Source organism: Melampsora larici-populina, assembly GCF_000204055.1.
Source record: "Melampsora larici-populina 98AG31 unplaced genomic scaffold MELLAscaffold_1, whole genome shotgun sequence".
Lineage (NCBI taxonomy): Eukaryota > Fungi > Basidiomycota > Pucciniomycetes > Pucciniales > Melampsoraceae > Melampsora > Melampsora laricis-populina.
In genome coordinates, this window is record NW_006768765.1 from 2,616,971 (window position 1) to 2,636,912 (window position 19,942).

At 40.5% G+C, this 19,942-nt stretch overlaps 4 protein-coding genes across 4 annotated transcripts; 3 read left to right on the forward strand and 1 right to left on the reverse strand.

Annotated features, from left to right (window-relative positions):
- Nucleotides 1–6,547: 6,547 nt before the first annotated feature.
- Nucleotides 6,548–8,655, forward strand: MELLADRAFT_101317 (uncharacterized protein; the record flags this gene model as incomplete). The annotated part of the gene is made up of 6 exons (XM_007403661.1): nt 6,548–6,599; nt 7,848–7,942; nt 8,003–8,074; nt 8,099–8,230; nt 8,319–8,418; nt 8,519–8,655. The coding sequence occupies 6 exons, from the start codon at nt 6,548–6,550 to the stop codon at nt 8,653–8,655; spliced, it is 588 nt and encodes a 195-aa protein (XP_007403723.1).
- Nucleotides 8,656–13,382: 4,727 nt separating this feature from the next.
- Nucleotides 13,383–15,089, forward strand: MELLADRAFT_114915 (uncharacterized protein; the record flags this gene model as incomplete). Its single annotated transcript, XM_007403662.1, has 2 exons — nt 13,383–14,038; nt 14,135–15,089. 2 exons carry the CDS (start codon nt 13,469–13,471, stop codon nt 14,855–14,857), a joined length of 1,293 nt encoding a protein of 430 aa, XP_007403724.1.
- Nucleotides 15,090–16,591: 1,502 nt separating this feature from the next.
- MELLADRAFT_32222 (uncharacterized protein) lies at nt 16,592–16,972 on the reverse strand (the record flags this gene model as incomplete). Its single annotated transcript, XM_007403903.1, has 3 exons — nt 16,592–16,642; nt 16,725–16,786; nt 16,867–16,972. 3 exons carry the CDS (start codon nt 16,970–16,972, stop codon nt 16,592–16,594), a joined length of 219 nt encoding a protein of 72 aa, XP_007403965.1.
- Nucleotides 16,973–17,451: 479 nt separating this feature from the next.
- MELLADRAFT_58653 (uncharacterized protein) lies at nt 17,452–19,648 on the forward strand (the record flags this gene model as incomplete). Its single annotated transcript, XM_007403663.1, has 3 exons — nt 17,452–17,548; nt 17,586–19,258; nt 19,361–19,648. The coding sequence occupies 3 exons, from the start codon at nt 17,452–17,454 to the stop codon at nt 19,646–19,648; spliced, it is 2,058 nt and encodes a 685-aa protein (XP_007403725.1).
- Nucleotides 19,649–19,942: the final 294 nt, after the last annotated feature.

Here is a 19,942-nt window from a genome sequence, read left to right on the forward strand (position 1 = left end):
CATCCCTTGATCATCGTAAAGGGCTAAATTATCCGAATGAACCCTATCAACTTCCCAATACTCTTTATCTTCCTTGATAAACTTGTTTTTTTTATATCAGAAGATCGAAGTGAATAGTGGCGTGAAGGTTTGTTTTTGATTGCTCGTTCGATACGGATCGGTTTCTGAGGTATTTCTAGCCATTTTGATCTTAATAAGACATCTAATACTTTGACGTGAGATCCGTATTTTGGTAAGATCTCGCTATTCCAGAATGTCATTGGTCCAGAAATCAAAGAAGGGAAGTGGAGCGACTACAGAACCGCGAGTGTTCAGATTCAGACATATGCAGAATTGTATCATCATTAGTACACTAGTCTGTAGCTGCACTGTGGCAAGTTGAAACTGGCTCACCTCCCACATGATCGGTCCACAGATAGAATGAATCTTACGATTCACAACTGAAAAGGCTTGAAAATCAGTCATGATAGGTGAATCAGGTTTATGTTCATAAATCCATAGTCTCGACTGCTTTCCCGATAAAAGAGTAGATCCTTGACGAATCTTCTTGCGGCGATTGTCTATACCAACCCTCGGTCCCTTCAGTAGGTGCCCTATAATCTCAAGAATAAGCTCGTTTGGTAGTCGAGATAGGAGATCCTCGGCATGAGTCTTGTGTGATGCTGCAGCTTGATAAACTCGCTTGTTTGTTTTTGTAGAGTTCTTATCCATTTTGATCGATGTCGCTGGTTTGGATTCTGGAACCATCAACTATGTGAGGAGCTTCAAGTCAAAATTCTACAAGGATTCCGGGTATCAAAAGACCCCTTGACCGGTGTAACGGGCACTTGGTTGAACATGTCCAGGTGAGTTTTTTCCTCGGCTGGACAGCTGTATTTTTTATTCAGCGACAGCGCCCTGCAACGCGCAACTGAACTTATTTCTCATTTCTCCATAGGGTTATAAATTTGAGGTTGAACCCACTTCAACAATAAGGGGTTTCAAGTTACAATTTTTTATACGCTTTTTTAAAAAATCGGTCAAGTTTTATACGACAGCGTAAAAGTTTAAACTTGACCGTTTGTAAAAAGCAAGCATGTTGGATGATTATCGTCGTAAAAAGGATCGAACCGGTGAACCTATCGTTCCAAGCTTTGGCGACATTCTCTTCAAAGACAATGACAAGATGGCCTTCTTGACCAATCTCATGTTTGATGAAGTGGGCGATACCATCATTGAAAAGGTCAAAAGGTTGACCGGATACTTTTTATAAGCGTAAATTTACGCTAATTTTAAAACGGGAGACGTAAAAAGGTTGTCCGTTTTAAAATTAGGGGGGCTCAAGTCAAAAAAATTTACTACTTTTATCGTAAAAAACTTTTCCCAATTTCAAAATGTTATACGACATCCCAAATTTTTTTAAGCCGCAAATTTGCGTAAATTTACTGCTCAGAAGCAGATCCGAAAGAAATTTTTTGGTCCTTTTTTACGATTTGGGAAAAGTTTTTACAGCACGGTACCGTAAAAACTTTCCCCAATTTTTTAAGAAAAGGCGGCAAATATTTTGACTTGAGCCCCCTTATTATTTTACGTAAAATTTATAAGGTCGTCCAAGTTTTTAAAACGTAAAGATACGCAAAAACTCAAACTTGAAACCCCTTAATAAGCCAAAAGGTCCAAAGTAGAACAATGCCAATAGCACCACCCTTGCTTGAAACAACAGAATAGGTGATTGCACAATAAGATAAAACATAAATAGTAGACGCATGCCCAAATATTAGTCATTGTTTAACTTTGGACAAAAGCTGTTGGGAGAGTGGTTTTCAGATCATTCAGCCAGGTCAGCAAATTTGTTGAGCTGAGCATGGGAGTGTGTTGTTTCACAAAAGATTGTTTGCACACAAGGTCCATTCTCTGGTGGGTCTGTAGTCAGCGGGTTATTTCTATAACCACCTCTGGCTCTGCCTTGTCCAACACATATGGCTGAGGCAAGAGCCTGGTTTGGGGGAAGTGGAGCACTGTGAGGGTAGGGTATTCTTTAGAGTACTCTAGGCTCACTATGGGAAGGTAAGGTGGGTTCTTTTTATTAAAATAGTTGTATTTCAAATGTAATTTTGTAAATACAATTATAAATAAATAATGAAAGGAAGAAAGGAAATGAGGCTGACAGTCTGTTTGGATAAATCCAGACAGACTACAGTTAAATGACTCCTTAGAAGGAGGTTTGAAATACAATAATAGAAAGCTGGATCCAAGGCCCTCCTTTAATCTTCAAGGTAACAGATTTAGAGTGATATGTAGGTCACTAGCCTGGTTATTTATAGTCACCAACTGGTAGTTATTCAGAAGGTCACTAACCTGTGAGTTGTTGTAGGTCACTAACCTGCAGTTGTTCAAAAGGTCACTAACCTGAGAGTTGATAAAGGTTACTAACCTGCAGTTGTTCAAAAGGTGACTAACCTGGAGTTCTTTGAGAGGTTACTAACCTGAAAAGTTCTACTTGGGGAAAGTAGAGGATCCAAGGGATGAAGAAGGAAATTACTTTATCTTTTAGGCAGGAATCTGCTTTAAAGTGATGAAGTGAATCACTAGTCTTATATTTATAAGACTTTTGATTATGTACTTCAAAAGAACTTTAAAGGGTTCTTTAAAAGATATGTGTAATAAAATGCTTGGGGGAAAATCCTTGAAGGCTGAGAGAGGAGGGGTTTATATATCCTCCTCTCCAAACCTAATTGTAGTGATATTTGATTGTATCATCACTGTGGTTTAGGGTTTAATAATTACTATTAATTATTATTATTATTGATATAACATAATTACATATACGTGTTATGTATTTTATGTAGTATAAGCATCTTAACTCTTGACACTGAGTTATGAGGTGTAATTGGTATTTTATTACATGTTACATATGTTTTTAAGTGTATATACATATGTAATTGATGTTTGTATATGTTTTAATATATGTTACATGTGTTTTATAAGCTGTATGTACATGTAATAAGGTTTATAAGTAAAATTACTATATTATAAGTTAGTTTTGGGTACATGTATATGTACCCAGGGCTGACAAGCACCCTCTGCAAAACTTTGTGTGACTCAAAAAAAACCTCTGTCACACAAAACACGGTTTGGTTTGGTTACTCTGTAGGGTGGGTAGGTGGTTTTGGAATTTTTGCTTATTAATCCAAAGCTATGCTATTTAGATTGATGTGTTAAGTGTACACTATGGTTTGCAAAAAATGTAATTATTATGGGATTTGACCATCTGTTTCAAAGATGTCGTCTTCACATGTTGAGGACATGCCTAGTAAAGATGTAACACAAACATATTTGGTTACAATTCAGACATTTGGATCTTATCTTTCCCCGAGACATATCATACATAATCATGATGTAATTAGTTTGTATGCTGAACACCCCCTTCGGTAACGCATATGTAACGTGTGTGACCAAATATGCACCACCAAAAATGCGCAGTGATATTTGGTCGCATATGTGACTTGAAACTGTCATTCGGTAAACCCGAGTGTGAAAAAAGGCGCACACGTAATTTTGCATATATATGCAAAAATCGTGCATATTCTTGAAAACGACAAAAAAGTCGTTTTTGCTTTTGATATATGCAACTTTCTATGATCTGTACCCATCACGCTTTCTTTTTTGACTCGTTCATTTCTTTCCTTATCTTTATTTCTGTTGGTTTATTTGCCCCAACGATCGATATCAACCCTCTACCTCTTCCTCTCTTTCAAATCATTATCCCTTTTTCACTCTTCACATCGATCCAAACTCGATTACCTTCAATCGACTTGCTTTACCTTTCTTGACTCAATTTCAAGTTATCAACTTAGCAAACCCTCATTCGTTCAAATCAAAAACTTGATCAATCAAAACCAAATCAGAATTGATCAAAATCAAAACCAAATCATAATCAATTGAAATCAAAACCAAGTCATTCATATTACAATCTCATTCATTTGATTTGGAATCTTTTAATTTGAGAACATATTAATTTATATTGAGATCAAGTTGCATTCAATCAAAATCTCAAAATCATGTGGGGACAAAACCAGGCGCTGATCTAAGACACTGATGCTATCCTATTATTTTATCACTTTCATTCAATCAAGTCAGATACAAAAGAGATGGGAAATTTAACTTTTACATGATTTGTATAGCTGTGAATGATTCCTGCAGATTGGTTTATACTTGTATTCTTCAAGCTGTTTTGTTGCATACATAGCCTTTGATCTTTTCAATTCAAGATTCTCATTATCGTTGTTATCCGCATTGTGATTCACTTGAAAGTGCTTTTTGTGAAATTGTTCTTTGGATATGACAGAAAGATGATTATTACTATTGATATCGTCATATCCGAGCAAGACAAAGGGGAAATGAGAAGAATCGAGTTCTTTGTGCTCGATTCACTCATTGATAATGAATCACAAACTTGAACAACTCATGGATGGATTTTACCAAATGGCAAAGTTGCGGTATACTTGTCAACAATCGTATAATGCGACCTTTGACGAGTTTACCAAATGTCTTCACAAAATATATTTTATACATACACACATGGTGAGAAATTTTCTCACCGTGTTAGCAAAAGTCGCATAAAGTTACATATGCAACTTTTGTTACCGAAGGGGGTGGAAGGTGTCAAGTATGAAAGTTGCACAAACTTACCACATATTGCTGATCAAATCTTCTTGGTTACATCCATGAAATGTAATCCGTACATTTCATTTACATAAGTCACATGTTTCTGGAACACAAATCCAGCCCAAATTTTGATTGGTCCAAATTTTGATTCAATATCAATTGTAATTCCAACATATTGTGTTGATTTTTTTTTGATTTCCTTTGTTGGCATTGTTTTTACTGGCTTCTGGGGGTTGGGGGACAGAGGGAGAAGTAATGCACCATGTGATATACAACCATCCTGATATTGCTTGTTGCTCCGTTTTGAAAAAGGAAAAGTGAAACCTAAGTTTTTACTCAATAAAACTTCAAACTTGGCTGTAATTCAGGGCAATACAGCCAAATTTCAGGTTTTAACCAGTTAAAACTTAGGTTTCAAGCTCACAAACTTTTGCTTTTCAAAAAAGGCGCAACAAGCGATATCGGAATGGCTGTGGTTATTGCAGTGTAAGGAAAGAGAGTAAATTGGGACACACTATCTGGTACAAGTGCGGCTCAAAGCCGTGAGGTGTCACAGTATGCAATACCATGATCCGTGACATGGGATCATAACACTTTCCCCCCTTCACGCCCAGGCTCCCTGTTTGCGGCCCTGCGTTCTTCCCCAGGGCTGGCATTAAAAAACCCGGTGGGAAAAAGATTTGCCCCTCTCTCATACCGCTGTGTTTGTCTGTGAACTTCTGAAGCATGTGGAAACCTTAAATTAAACTTGTTGATCATTTCTCTTGTGTTATTGACGTTGACCTCTGGTTCCCATGAATCCTTTGACTTGTTATAACCTTTCCAACTAATAAGGTATCTGGCCTTTCCCCGCCTGGTTCTCTTGTCCAGTACTGCTTCAATCTCTCACTTGTCTTCTCCCTTGATCTCTACAGGATAAGGTTCAGACTGCACTCTCTCTATGATCAAATCAGGTAAGTGTTTTATAAGCAGTGAAACATGGAATACAGGGTGCACCTTACTCATTGTTAATGGTAACTTCAGTTTGTAGGCCAAGGCTGATACCTTCTTTTCTATAACAACAGGGCCTAACCAACGGTGATTGAGCTTAGCTGACGGCCAAGTTGTTGATATATGGCCACTATTGAGCCATACTTGGTTGCCAACATTCCAATCTGTGGTAGGTTGTATTCCTTCATCATAATTTTGTTTCATTACCTCTTGCACCCGGCTTATATTTTCCTTCAACTCATTTTGAATCTCTCCAATGCACCTTAATGATATGGATGAGGTTTAGGAGCAATCAGCAGCAATTGATCAGAATGATTGCTTCTGACAATCACAGTTGATCAGTGTCAGGAGCAATTGTTTTATCAATCCACAATTGAACACTGGTTTTTTAACCTCTGTCTCCACTTGTGATCAACAATCCCCACCACACCAATATATCAATATCAATGCATCAAGCTGATTTTGATTGAAGCCTCAACTTTGCAATTATGTGAGAACACAAGCACACAGAATCCAAGATAAGGATCGTAATCAATCAGAATGATTGCTCCTGACAATCACAGTTGATCAGTGTCAGGAGCCATTGTTTTGCCAATCAACAATCAAACACTGGGTTTTTAACCCCTGTCTCCACTTGTGATCAACATCACCCACCACAACAATATATCAATATCAATGTATCAAGGCAATTTTGATTGAAGCCTCAACTTTGCAATTCTGTGAGAACACAAGCACACAGAATCTGAGATAAGGATCTTTGAAAGATCCTTGATTAACATGGTTTGTTGTTTTGTGCTTTGAACAAACTCAAAGTCCGGTGTTGCTTTCCGGACTTTGTTTTTTTGAACCAGACCTTTTGATCAATCAGCTTTCATCACCTTGATCAACTTCAAGCCCACAACCCAACAACATGTTACAGCCTCATCCACATCAGGATTCAGATGGACCACAAACCACCCCTAGTATGCTCCAAACTCGAGTTTGCTCTTGCTTCAACCAAACCATTCAAGACCTTCAGACCCCTCAACCCATGCCTTAAGGGACAAATATGGCTCTTACTCAGTGCTAAACACCGTGAACCAGTCTCCCCGCAAGTGTATCTTCCTTTTGGTTTTTGACCAAGTGGCTGCAAGGTTCAATCTACCTGAAACCCTCATGCCGTGTCTCAGGAGCATTTATGAGGTATCTTACTTCCACCTATAGCTGTTTTTGATATCATTGTGTATATAAAGGTTTTGATTTGGTTTGAATTCTAGGATACTCCACCTGAGGAGCAAGAGATAGCCGTGGCTTTCTATCTCACCAAGTTGATTGGTCAACTTCTGCCAGCTTAACCTTAATCTGCAGATTGGAGTCCAACAAACAAGCTCTGAGTAAGGGGCATTCCCTTTTGTATCATTGTAACCAGATATACTGAACAGAGGTTACCATGTAGATTTTGATTCAAGGGCTACTTTCAAGATACATCATTAGGGTGGTTCAAGTTGAGAAGTGCAAGCAACATGCCACAGAGTTGCAATCAGGTTTTTTAGGGTTGCTTTCTCCTTAAAATTCTTGATCACATGGTCATGAACACTCTAAAATCAAGTTTTAAGGACTTGTAAAAGAAGGGCCACTGTTTCCTAGCGCTCAAGCCTCTTTTTTTTTCTGTGCCCAACAGTTCTTTTTTAGCTGTGGCCCTGTTTTTACTTGCCTTGGTGAAGTCCAACAACTTCTTTTAGTGGTCAACTATGGAGGTTTTCAAGAGTCAATCCATGCCTATTGAGAGAAAACTGTCACATCCAGGTACGCCAAAAGACAAAAAAATGAACAGTGATCCTTTTTTCGTCATCTGGACCTGACAGTCATAAGAAAATTAAGGCAAATCAAGTGATTGCAAAACTGTGAACCACATCTAGAGGTGGTTTGCAAACTTATCATTATACTTATAATTTAAAGCACCTGAACAAATCATAAAATTTAAAAAGGGGTGTAAAAGCTCTTCTTAAACCACCCTATTGAATTGCAAACACTGGCATACAAATCTGATGTCAGAAACAATGAATGACTCACCAATTCATCTGCAAACAGTCTTGAGTGTTGAGTATTGGTAAGTTATAGCAATTGAAATCCTGCAGAGTACAATATACTCATGATGGATCCCCATATGGTCATGTAGGCTCATCTTGGGCGCCATGCTTGAGCCAAACCTTTTGCACGCCTCTTGTCAGCGTCTTTTGACACCACTGAGATCGGAATGTCTGGCAAGGTTATTGAGATAGTCAGGGACCTTGCTGATAATACTTGCTCTCAATTGCAAGCACAGGTACGCACTGATATGTTGGCTACATATCCATGCTATATGCCTGACATGGCTGCTGGGTAGCTATTGCATAACATCAGTCCGCCTCTTGAACCAAACCCGGCGGTGCCTCAATTACAATCCTTGATTTCCAGGGTGTGTGCCTCAGTCAATCCACAGCCCATTGTTCAAGTTACTTACTGGTTCATTAAACATATCGTTCAATCATCAAATGAAGAAGCTGAACCGCTTTCCAAAGTGGAAATTTGGAAACATACCGACAAGGAAGATAAGGCCCAAATTTCCCTTCTCGTGAGTTTGATTCTGTCAGCAATCCATCAGATCACATATCTGATGCAAGGAATCTGGTAGCAATTGATTGCATTCAAATTTTACCAAGAGCTATCCCAGCCAATACCCAGTGAATGTGGTACCTTGTGGCACCAAGTGGATTCCTGCTTGGAGTGGATATCCACCCTATCTAAGAACCACCAAGCCAAGTGAGTTAATGAAAGCTGATATCACCCCTACACATGTAGAGTAACCATTGACATGCAACAAACATATATCATGAAGTGATCATGTACATTGAGCACATAGTCTTTGATGGGGTCTGGTTTTTCGCATCCATTGAGAATGAAAACACGACGACCTTGAATTTATTTGAAGAGCTGGACTGGGAAGAGCTTTTTGAAGACATTGATTCAAAGCAGCAATATAAACTTGGGATCACATGAACTCAAGTCTCAATCTCTTTACCATGTGGAGATTACACTTTCAAGGCATAGATGACCAACCCTTTTGGAAGAGATAACGTATGAGATAGCCCTCTGGGAACGATGGGCTTTTCTTCTGCCTGTGTATCCTACATTACCTATGTCCCTCAAATAATAGTGTGGAGCAAAAGAACAATGTTTTAAACAGCTAGAACACTCTTTGACGTGGTTTCAGCAAGGTCTCTGGACTTGTTTGTGTAGCAATCTGTCTTGTTTTTTATCCCTGTTTCCCTCTTACAACAATACACTAGATTCTTGAAACTGGATTGTCCAATCCTATTCCATCATTCTAAAGTTTCATTACAGTCATCTAGAAATCAAATGTCACTTATCATCCTCTATAACAATATTGCTAATTGCTATATTGTTAGAGAGGAAATGGGAAGAAATAAAAACAAAGTGAAAGAGTGAATAGATCTGCAAAGTAAAGCCAGGCTTGGTGCCAAAAGAGAAGTGCCTTGATTTGTGCAAATGTTCTCATTTCCTTGGTTTTCTAAAGTCAAACCTGGTCTCAAGGCCTACAGTCCTGCTTGCAACAGGGCTTTGGTCCCAGAAGCTCAACTTAATATAAAGCAGTGTATTTTAACAATGCAAGTTATATCTAGTACCTGTTGAGTTTGTAATGGGCACCTTTAGTTTATGTTGTGGTTGTTTATGTTCTGATGAAGTATTTACATGCCTCAACAATATATAATTTTGATTTACATTCCAGATACATTGACTTCACATAAATCCTATAAGCATTCAAAATTCATATCAGCATCACAAGCCACTTTTGTCAACGGTAAGTAAGCATTATGTTTCCCAAATGTTTTCACTGGGCATGTTGTGAACACATATGTACCCTTAAAGTTTGGACCGTAGTGTAGTCTTGGTTCAAGCAACTGAGTTAAATTGGGCACTCAAATTAGTGGCTGTCCATCTAAAAACAGATCTCATTGGCATGTGGTGGCAGCCAAGGAAAGATGTCTAGGGCTCGCATGCTAAAAAGATAGGTTATGATTGATTAATTCACTTAAGGGTTATTCAAGATTTTATGGTTACACATGCTAAATTAGATATTGCAAATGCAAATCTATTCTTGAAGATCTTTTAGATCATTCACAGATCACAAGCTGTTTGTTTACACACTGCAAATATAATGTATTTTTCCAAGGTGAAAAATGATTACATTTATTTTACAAAATGATTAAAAATGCATTAAGTCTGCATTGTTCTGCATTAATTCTGCATTATTCATCATTTTGTGCATTAAACTCAATCATTCTTCACCGTGGAATCACACTCACACCCGGCGTGTTTTTGGGGGCTTAGGGCATGGCTGGGGCCATGGCCTTACGCCCGGTGCGCCCCAGCTGCCCTAGCAAAGCCCTGGTGAACAGGGGCTTTAGCAGGGCACCCTAGCTTCAATAGAGGTCCTCATGTACATAATTACAAAATTTCATCCACAAACCCTAAAAGAGCTGTTATTTGAAAAGATTGTCAAACAGACCATCAATTCAAAGGGTTCAACTTCAAATCAAATCGGATTCATTCATCACTTCCAGTTCAACTTGCAATTTGACCCTGATCACTTCAATTCACAGAAATCAAAAAATGACTCATAAATCAAAGCAAATCAACCCAAAACTCATCATGAAGCATGGTTAACTTGACAACCGCCAACACTATTGACTCATTACAAACCAAAACCTCATTGATCCGTGATAAAACTAATAACACTTCAAGCACATTTCAAAGTCAAATTCAACTTATTAGTCTAGATTCCGCTCTTGAATCAAAATTAATTCATTCAATTGGTCAATAAATCAAATATAATCAAATCTAAGATCCTAATTTTAGAACAATTGTAATCTTTTTGAGACATTTGCTTTCTTATATGCAGGTGATTGTGTGGTATTGGACATCAGCTAATATCAATACAAGAATTTCTTGTGGAAATACCTGAAAGAGTTATGAGGTTCCATGTATGAACTCAAGATCCCATTTTTGATCAATAGGAATAGGATTATACCCCTGGATAGCCCTGAGGTGCCCTGGAGGTCATCAGGGCTTGGGCCAGGGCATGGCATAAGCCCTAGGCCCTGCCCTGCCCAAAGCCGTGGCACCACATGGTATCAGGGCACTGGGTGTGAGCGTGACCTTGGAAAAATACATTATTTTTGCAGTGACATGCTCTGCTCATTGTAACATCCTTGGTGTAGTTGTTTCACACTGGCTGTGCACTTACAAATATCCTCTGCACCAACCAAAGAAAAATCCTCTCCACCTGCTCATCCTACACACATACATCTTTTCAAATCCCTCCCTTGCTGCCAGGAAAGCCCTTAAAAACAGACTTGAAGAAATGGTTTCTGTGTAACATTTCAGCACATTTAGCTTTTGACAGGTTGGTCAGCTTTCCGCCTGATTTTGGTGTTTTTTGCAAACTTCACAATTGCATTGCTATGTGAGTTTTGAATCAAATTAGAAGTAGGCTACACACATGTGTATAGATTAAGCAGGGTCACAGCTCTCCTCTTTGGTCTCAAGGATATTTGTTTGCAGGATACACAGATATGGAGGATTGAGAAAGTCCCCAGCCAAACGTTTCCGGCTCATACATCAAATTTTGTGTATAAGGCCCTCTCTCAACCTTGTTTGTCCAAGAGGGATAAGTTACACGGTTTCCAATAAGGGGTTTCAAGTTTGAGTTTTTGTGTATCTTTACGTTTTAAAAACTTGGATGATGTTATAAGTTTTACGTAAAATAATTTTACAACAGGAGACTTTTTTACCTCTCCTGTTTTGAAATTAGCGTAGACATACGCTTCTAAATCATTCGGTCAGCTTTTTGGCCTTTTCAATGATGGTATTGTCCACTTCATCAAACACGAGATTGGTCAAGAAGGCCATCTTGTCATTGCCTTCAAAGGGAATGTTGCCAAAGCTTGGAACAATTGGTCCACCGCTTTGATTCTTTTTACGGCCATAATTGTCCAACATGCTTGCTTTTTACAAACGGTCAAGTTTAAAATTTTACCGTGTTGTATAAAACTTGACCGAATTTTTAAAAAATTGTATAAAAGATTTAAACTTGAAACCCCTTAATAACAGTGTCTTGGTGACAAATTTGTGACCAACACATCGCTGGTTGGTTCTGGTCACAGACCTTTTGAAAACATCCCAGGAACCACCGAGGGCCAAGGACGTTCACCCCCTGGTGTAAATGGAAGGTCGGAAAATTCTATGGCCATTTACGGTATACAAATATTGTTCTAGAAATTTCCAGAAGATTTTTCCCAGAACGTCAGAAAGAAAAATCATAATGGTATCTGGCATTCTGGTGTTCTGGAAGTTTGAACGCCCCAGCAGTCCAGAATACCAGAATCCTGAGTACATGACACAGGAAACAAGGGACAATTTTCCCGCGGGAAAACCAATTGTATCTGACTCAGTTAATGTGCCAAAATGTATTATTTTGGCGTTATATCTGTGTTATTTGTACATTATGGCTCAGAAACTACATTATGTGTAATCGGTCTTCCCGCGGGAAAATTGTCTCTTGTTTCCTGTGTGACTGCGACACAAAGTGGAACCTTATTCACAGAAAAATAGTTTTCCAGAACACCAGAAGGGTTCTGGCGTTCTGGCAAAAACCTTCTGGAAATCTCCAGAACAATTAGGGTGTTCAAACCTCAAAATCAATTCATGCAAGTTTTGTGCAAGTTCTGTGCAAGATATGAATAGAACTTGCACGGATCTTGCACAAAACTTGCAAGAGTCGGTCTCGCACGGTTTTTGCACGGTTTGGAACACAATAACTCGGGTTGTCAAAAAAATTACTGTGCAAGATTAGTGCAAAAAATCTTGCACGGATCTTGCACGGATCTTGCACGTCGGTCTTGCACATTTCTTGCACAGGTTTGAACACCCTAAATATTTGTATACCATAATTGAAGTTCTGCAACTATTCTGCAAAAATATGAGACTGCAGATTAAGTGGTTCTTTGTGATGCTTGTCTGAGATGAAAGTATGGTGGCGGCTGTGTTGGGTACAGAATCAAGCTTGATACACAGGCTCACAGCACTGCAAAGCCTCCGGCCGCGAGAAAGGGTGGAAAAGAGATCTACACTTGGCTAGTACATGGGTTTGTGCCGTTGTGCTGTGATGAAGCCGCAGTTTGATTCCGACAGTCATGAAGACCGGCAAATCACACATTGGCTGCCTTCCTGTTTCTGTTGTTTTTGTCATCCATACGCAAGTCATCTCATTCGCTTTGATCAAGATTCGCTTGCATCGAATTAGGTGTCTGCATACATAGCAATATCATTTGTTTAAATAACCAGACTCAAGAATTGAAACAGATCGAAGCACCAAACTGAAGACCACCGAAAACAAGTTTGATTTGACGTATTTCGATTTCCAAAAGTTCAAATCTGACATAAATTCGGCTCCAAAGCTTCACTTTTTGGCTCTCATCTTCCGACAGTGCCAAAGTGCCTGTGCTCTAACTTGGATTCATTCAAAATCAATCGCCAGTCTGGACTCTGAGCATCCGATTTTTGAGGAATTGAAGAAAAATTGGACAAGCTCTGATTGGTCCGGGGTTACGAAATCTGTAACTTAACCGATCTTAAGGTAGTTTTATCTTTTATCTCCTCATAGTAGATACAAGCCATTTTACACTTCACCACTCGATTTTGATACCTCCTGTTCTCTCCGTTCCTCACATCACCTCTGCAATTTGCCTAATATCTTCCTCATCCTACATCCTCGTTTCGAAATTCAAGCATGGAGTTCCCAACACTTGAATCCTACCTTAGTCTTCCTTCGAATTCAACATCCCAACCGAATCCACCAATCGTATCTCTCGATGAAGACAGCCATGAATTTGTAACAGCCCCACCCTCAATATCTCCTCCTATTGTCATCGGCACTCGTAATTCTCGACTTGCGCTAGTCCAAGCTGAGCTGGTTCGAAAGCTTTTCGAAATTTCTCACCCTAACCACCCCACCACTATTCAATCGATGTCTACTGCTGGAGATCAAAACCAGGGTCGACCACTTTATCTTATGGGAGGAAAATCGCTATGGACTAAAGAACTAGAGGTGGCTTTACTTGAAGGCTCAGTCGATCTGATCGTTCATTGTCTCAAGGATATGCCTACATCACTTCCACCTGGCTGTGAACTTGGTGCCATACTTGAGCGTGAGGACCCTCGAGATGCGCTAGTGATCAGGCGTGATTTACCATTTCGATCGCTGAGCGAGTTACCCGCTGGATCGGTTATCGGCACTAGTTCAGTTCGCCGAGTGGCCCAACTTCGCAGACGATTCCCTCAGCTAAAATTCCAAGATATTGTTAGTTGCCTACCTTATTTTATACTGCTCTGTGCAACATTTTCATTTTCATCAAGATGCTTACTTTTCCCTCTTCTTCTACCTTTCCTGGATCAGCGTGGTAACCTCAATACTAGGTTTAGGAAGCTTGATGCACCCGACTCTCCTTACACTGGAATCGTCCTGGCTGTTGCCGGCTTGAATCGACTTGAGTGCGCCGATCGGATATCATCTTACCTTTCCCCTCCTGAACTATACTACGCCGTGGGTCAAGGAGCAATTGGGATCGAGATTCGTAGTCGAGCCGAGGAAGGAGAAGTCACACCTCGCGCATCCCAACGAACAGAAACAGTACGGCAACTTGTCAAATCTCTTGAACACTGGCCTACTGCTTTGGTTTGCCATGCCGAACGCTCTCTTTTGCGAACACTTGAAGGAGGCTGTAGTGTACCAGTAGGAGTCACAAGTACATTGCTACCCTTACCAATGCCATGTCAATGGGCACCTCAAGCTAGATTGACATTAACTGGAGTAGTCACAAGTGTGGATGGGACAAAGGAAGTGATGGTGACCAAGACGGCAGATATATATGGACCGAAAGATTCGATTAAATTAGGGTGTGAACTTGCTGCTGAATTACTTGAGGCTGGTGCGGATGAGATTCTAGAGGAATTGAATGTGGTAAAGGAGGCTGCAGGTGATGGTACCGAGGAGACAGAAATTAGTAGGATCGGGGCAGTTGAAGCTAAGACTCACATTCAAATTGCTGCACCTGCTGATTCGGAAAGAACAATGATTGGTGCAAATGAAACTCATAGTACCATATCTATCAAGGCTTAAAGAATTAGTCATTACAGGTCTTTAGTATATCAGGGAGGTCAAAAACTAAATTGAATAGTTAGAAATTTGTTTTGTTTAATAACAAGAATAAGCATCGCATCCACTTATCCATATTGTTATTTTTTCCCTCTTACATTTATGTCGTATGTACATGAAAGTTGTCAATCGTTTTCGTTTTATTAATAATTCCCAAATGAGAGAAATTCACTTTGGGATTGAAGGTTTTTGTGTTTGAATTGGAGAGGGACTTTTGTAGTGTTTCTGAGATAGAGAGCATTGTTTGGGCTGTGGTAAGGTGTAATGCTCAAATGTCCAGTTCTGTTTACTATATATGATATCTTCAAGAGGCAGATCAGCTGGCCCTATGGGTTGGACATCTATTTTCCATACCACAGAAGATTCGCTTGAGAGTCTGGCTCATGGATTGGAGAAAAGTGGGTGACTTGAGTGGACATGGATGGTTTGAAACTTGCCTGGGGATTCTAGATTACCAGCAAGCTGAGACTCTGGTTATATGATGGTATGTGATGTTTTGATTGACCACCATTCCAAATATAATGCTAGGAGTTCATCTTGAAAGAACTTCTAAAACCAGCATTGATGTCTACTCCAACTACAACCTTAATGCTGCAGTGAAGATCTTGGGGACCTTATGTACATCTTTTGGTTCAACTTCAAGAAAGAAGCAGTCACATGAATAATCATCATTCTCTTGTGTATACCACTTGAGAAAGGATGAGTGGAACTAGTGGAATATATGCAGAGAGAATGAGCTTGAACACTACTCATGCTAGATCGAGTATCCAAGACAGATTCACATAACCCCACATCATCAGGTATGATGTGGTACAAGAGAGACCACAATAATAAGCATCCAGATATGCAGATGTGTCTGGCAAGAATGGTGGCAGTGCGTGCATATCCATCAGCGGGGTTCAAGTTGGAAAATGCCTCAAATATCACTTTCAACCCGTAGAAATTCTGCATGGATTTTTACATTTTCAAAAAGCCTTGAGAAAGCACCACCTGAAAAACACATTCCCAGTCTTTTTGAAATCCCTACATCTTGAAGGGCTGGGAGGCCAAGGTGCATAAAATTTTGGGCACTTTGTGGCCAAGTCGAACCTCCCTAAACTGGGTCCAGACCCCAGCCAAAGTAATCTCGGCTGTTAGCATTCTGGATATCATACTTATCACTCTCATTGGTCGACCATACCCAATACCGAATTGAGTGCATAAGCAGGCCGGTTTCCGGTTTGATATGATCAGACATCCCCTGGGATCACTCCACAATAGCATGTGACATCATCGCCGGTGAGTGTTCCACTACGTTCAGGCTGTCTATCTGAGTTTATATCACACATCCACTTTATCCTGTAACTCTAGCGACTGTACATATCCATAAGACGGAATGGGTAAGATCCACTCTACAAGCTGGAACGAAGAGAACTTGCAAGTCTAGCTTGATTTCAGAAAAGATAACCATGTTCTTCCTAGCCAATGACAGAAGACTCCGCCCTGATAGTACAAAAAAGATATAGATCTTCATAGGCTTGGAGTGAGCGACATCGGAATATGATTGATGTCTGTCCAGTCAGTCGAGTATTCTTGATCGAAATTGATACATCTCAAGATAAACTCATCATCGATCGGAGTGTAATCATGTGATATTTGCAGTCGATCGGACGAGAATACAAGAGAGTCTAAAAGGAGATTGATACATTGAGTAGGTTTTCAATGAGATTCTTCAGATGCGTCATGACCATGATCCCATGGATGTCGGCCCTATCAATCCAAGAAAAGTCGAGTTGATCGAATCAGTCGGCTAAAGTGTTATGTGATCACATTGATGAAAAGAAAAACTAACCAAAAAGACCTGTTGACCGTCCTCACGAATTCGATAAAACATAAAGAACCACATTGTTGCACCTAATCAAATGAAAATTTTGTTAGCTAATTTGACTGATAAGTTTGCAAGGATTGAATGTGAGAAATGAGAATCAACTGACCAAGTGCTTTAGCTGCACCGCGTTGCCATCTAGTGGGTGGATGAGGGTGAAATCCTCCGTACGTTGATTTAAATGCAGATAATCTTGGGAATGATGGTCGTACCATTTCTGTAGGATTGTGTTATCCAGCTTCTGAGGTCGGTTGATCGATATCTGGATTGGTTTGATGAAGAATGCTGAAGAGAAGGGTATGGGCAGAGACGGGACTATGTATGGGGTATCAGAGGGGAGAGAGATTGACTGTCCGTTGTATGTCTATGGGATTACATGTGACAGCTACATGACCCTTCGTGAATCATCAGTCTGGATGAACTCTGACGTGGTTTTGGTTTTCGACTCCATTTTCGATTTTCAATTTCCAATTTTCCCAGTCAATCAACTGGAAGGTCACATGTTGATGGTTTGATTAAATACTAATTTACCTTCAATAGTTCAATGATAAAGACTTGAATCAGACCAATATAGAGACTACACTCTTAAACTTTTAGATCTCGCAGTCTATGAATCTTTATGAATGATCAATCGTCAAATCCTACCCAAATCCATCTCATAGCACGCCCCATTCATCGGTAAAAAGGGTCAAGAATGTCCACTAAAGCTGAAAGCATGTCAACAAATGGATCATCTGCTTCAATCGATTTGAAGCCTAAGACAGAATCCGAGCTATGCATTGAAAGACTAGGTACGTCTTACCCAGCATATTCTGGTTATTTGCCCAGAAATTTTCGAAAGGATTCTGATGAACTCATCCCTGAATCTGGCTGCGATGCCAGAGAATAGATTACCAAAAAACTATTCGAGCTCTGAACCCAGCCGAAAATCCGATGAAACTCGCGGATCTAGTTCTCAGGCTGCTTCTGCCTCACGTCCCAACCTTGAGCCAGAATTTGATAAAATCTATGACTCAGATCCTTCCAGCTTGGAAAGCCTTAGCATAATCGATAGTCAAGACTCCGAGACAGACAGACAAGCTCGACAGCCCGAAGGCCAATCCCTTCTTGCAACTGCATTTCCCCTTGCCCACACCCAGGTAGAAATACAATCTAGGCAGATGCAAACCGGTGAAACTACTGATCATCTCAACAACCCTGTGTTCAACTCAAGTAGTCTCACTCAAAGAACCGGCCAAGATCTAATCCTGATCAAATCAGTATCACCGGATTTATCAAGCAACCAACTGTTCAGGGACCTTGCACCGCCTCATTTGACCTTGACTTCGGGTGCATCTTTAGAATCGGCACCGGGGCCTTCGCAAATTACAAATGGACCGATCCCACCAAGCGTTCACCCAGACGGGACGTCTTTTGCTCCGCAAGGCGGTCTCGTCATACCTGCGCAAACCATTTTCCGAACGAGTGATGGAAAGATTCAATTTCATAATACAGTCCGAATCTCTGGTGGCCTTGCTTCTAAGCCTAAAATCAAGGCAAAGGCCAAGTCGCCGTCCCTAAAACCGCCTTCAGACCGTAGAATCACTCCAGACCGCAAGCGTTCGATGGTAGGTAAGAGTAGAGGATCAACTTCGCCTTCACCTCTGCGGAATGTGAATGGCGATTTTTCTGGACTTGAATCCAGAACCATTGATCGGCGTGCTATCCAACCTTCGTCTTCACGAAGTACTATCTCAACATCGCCCGGTCATCAGTCTCTCCTGTCGCGGTCTCAACCTCGTTCACCTCCGCCCTATCCGGCGTCTATGCAGAGGTCCCATCTCACACGTCATCCCTCTGGCTCCGCATCGCTGAGAAGGCCATCGCTGTCAGACTCGATCAGTGGCTCTTTCATGGCCTCGACTATTGCTTCTCGGTCAACATCACCAGCTAGCAGCATCTATGCTCCTTTGAGAGTTCCCCATGTTCGTGCACCAGCGCCCTTCTTCGGACCCACACCGGAGCGAGTAGCACGCGTCAGGGAACGACGCAAAGTCGCTGAACGCAATGCAGAGCGAGCTAAAGGTGGTTGGAAAGCATGGTGGAATAACTGGTTTCATCAATCAGATGACTCAACATTGCGGAAAGGCAAGATGGCCTCAGGTCATCATCACGAGCACCATCATTGCCCTAACAACAACCAAGAAGTTGATGAATATGACGAGGACTCTGATGACGGCTCTTGTTATCATGATGTCGTATTGGAGCACGAGCGAAGCAAACTTGAACGACGTCTCAAAAAACTTGATCGAGCTGCTAATAAAACACGACACTTGAATTCATCATCGCACTCTTCACATCCAAAGATCACCAGTAGATCTGTCGATAATTCGGGCAAGTTCTTTCAGGGATGGTCGGGACGAGGATCAGTTAGCAAGCCTACGACACAAGCCTCTTCACATTCAGATAGTCCAACACCGGTCCAGCCACTTCGTGGTATCTTACATAACAACGTAGATCCTGTGAGTTTTTACTGGCTTGTTACATACTCCCTTTCCATGTATGATCTCTGTTGAGCTCAACCGTTGATGAGTGTTGTTCTGACATGTCGCTTCATCTTTCAGTCCTCTCCTAATGCACAAACACCACTCTTAGGCGCAACCCGAACCTTGCCGCGTTATCTGAATCAAGACGGGACAACTACACTTCAATCCCCGCCACCACCCAAAACTGAAACAGACGTTAGATTTGGTAAAGCACCTGGTCGTTGGTTCAAATTAAGTTGGATGGCTTGGAAGATCAAGACGATCGTTTCTGGCTTCTTTAAGTCTACTCGTGATAAGTTTGTAGATTTGTTTCATGTAGATTGGGATACGGATGATGAACATTATGAAGGATGGGAAAATGTTTGAAGATTGAAAGGTTTGGTTTGTAAACAAGAAGAAAAACTAAAAAAAAGGAATCAAAATCAAAATCGCAGTGATTCACGATGGACGTTTCGTCTGTTTCTTTGTTGTTGTTGTGGCTCTAATTGTATCATAATATTCTTAACCTTCGTTTCTGTTTGCTCCCTATATCGTACGAATTTTTTTGCTCAATTCTTAGCAGTTATCGCATTCTTAACCTAATCTTTTTTTGTCGCATTGTTTCCTCTACACATCTTATCATTGTTCTCACCTGTTTGTTTGAAGCATTTTCCATTTTTT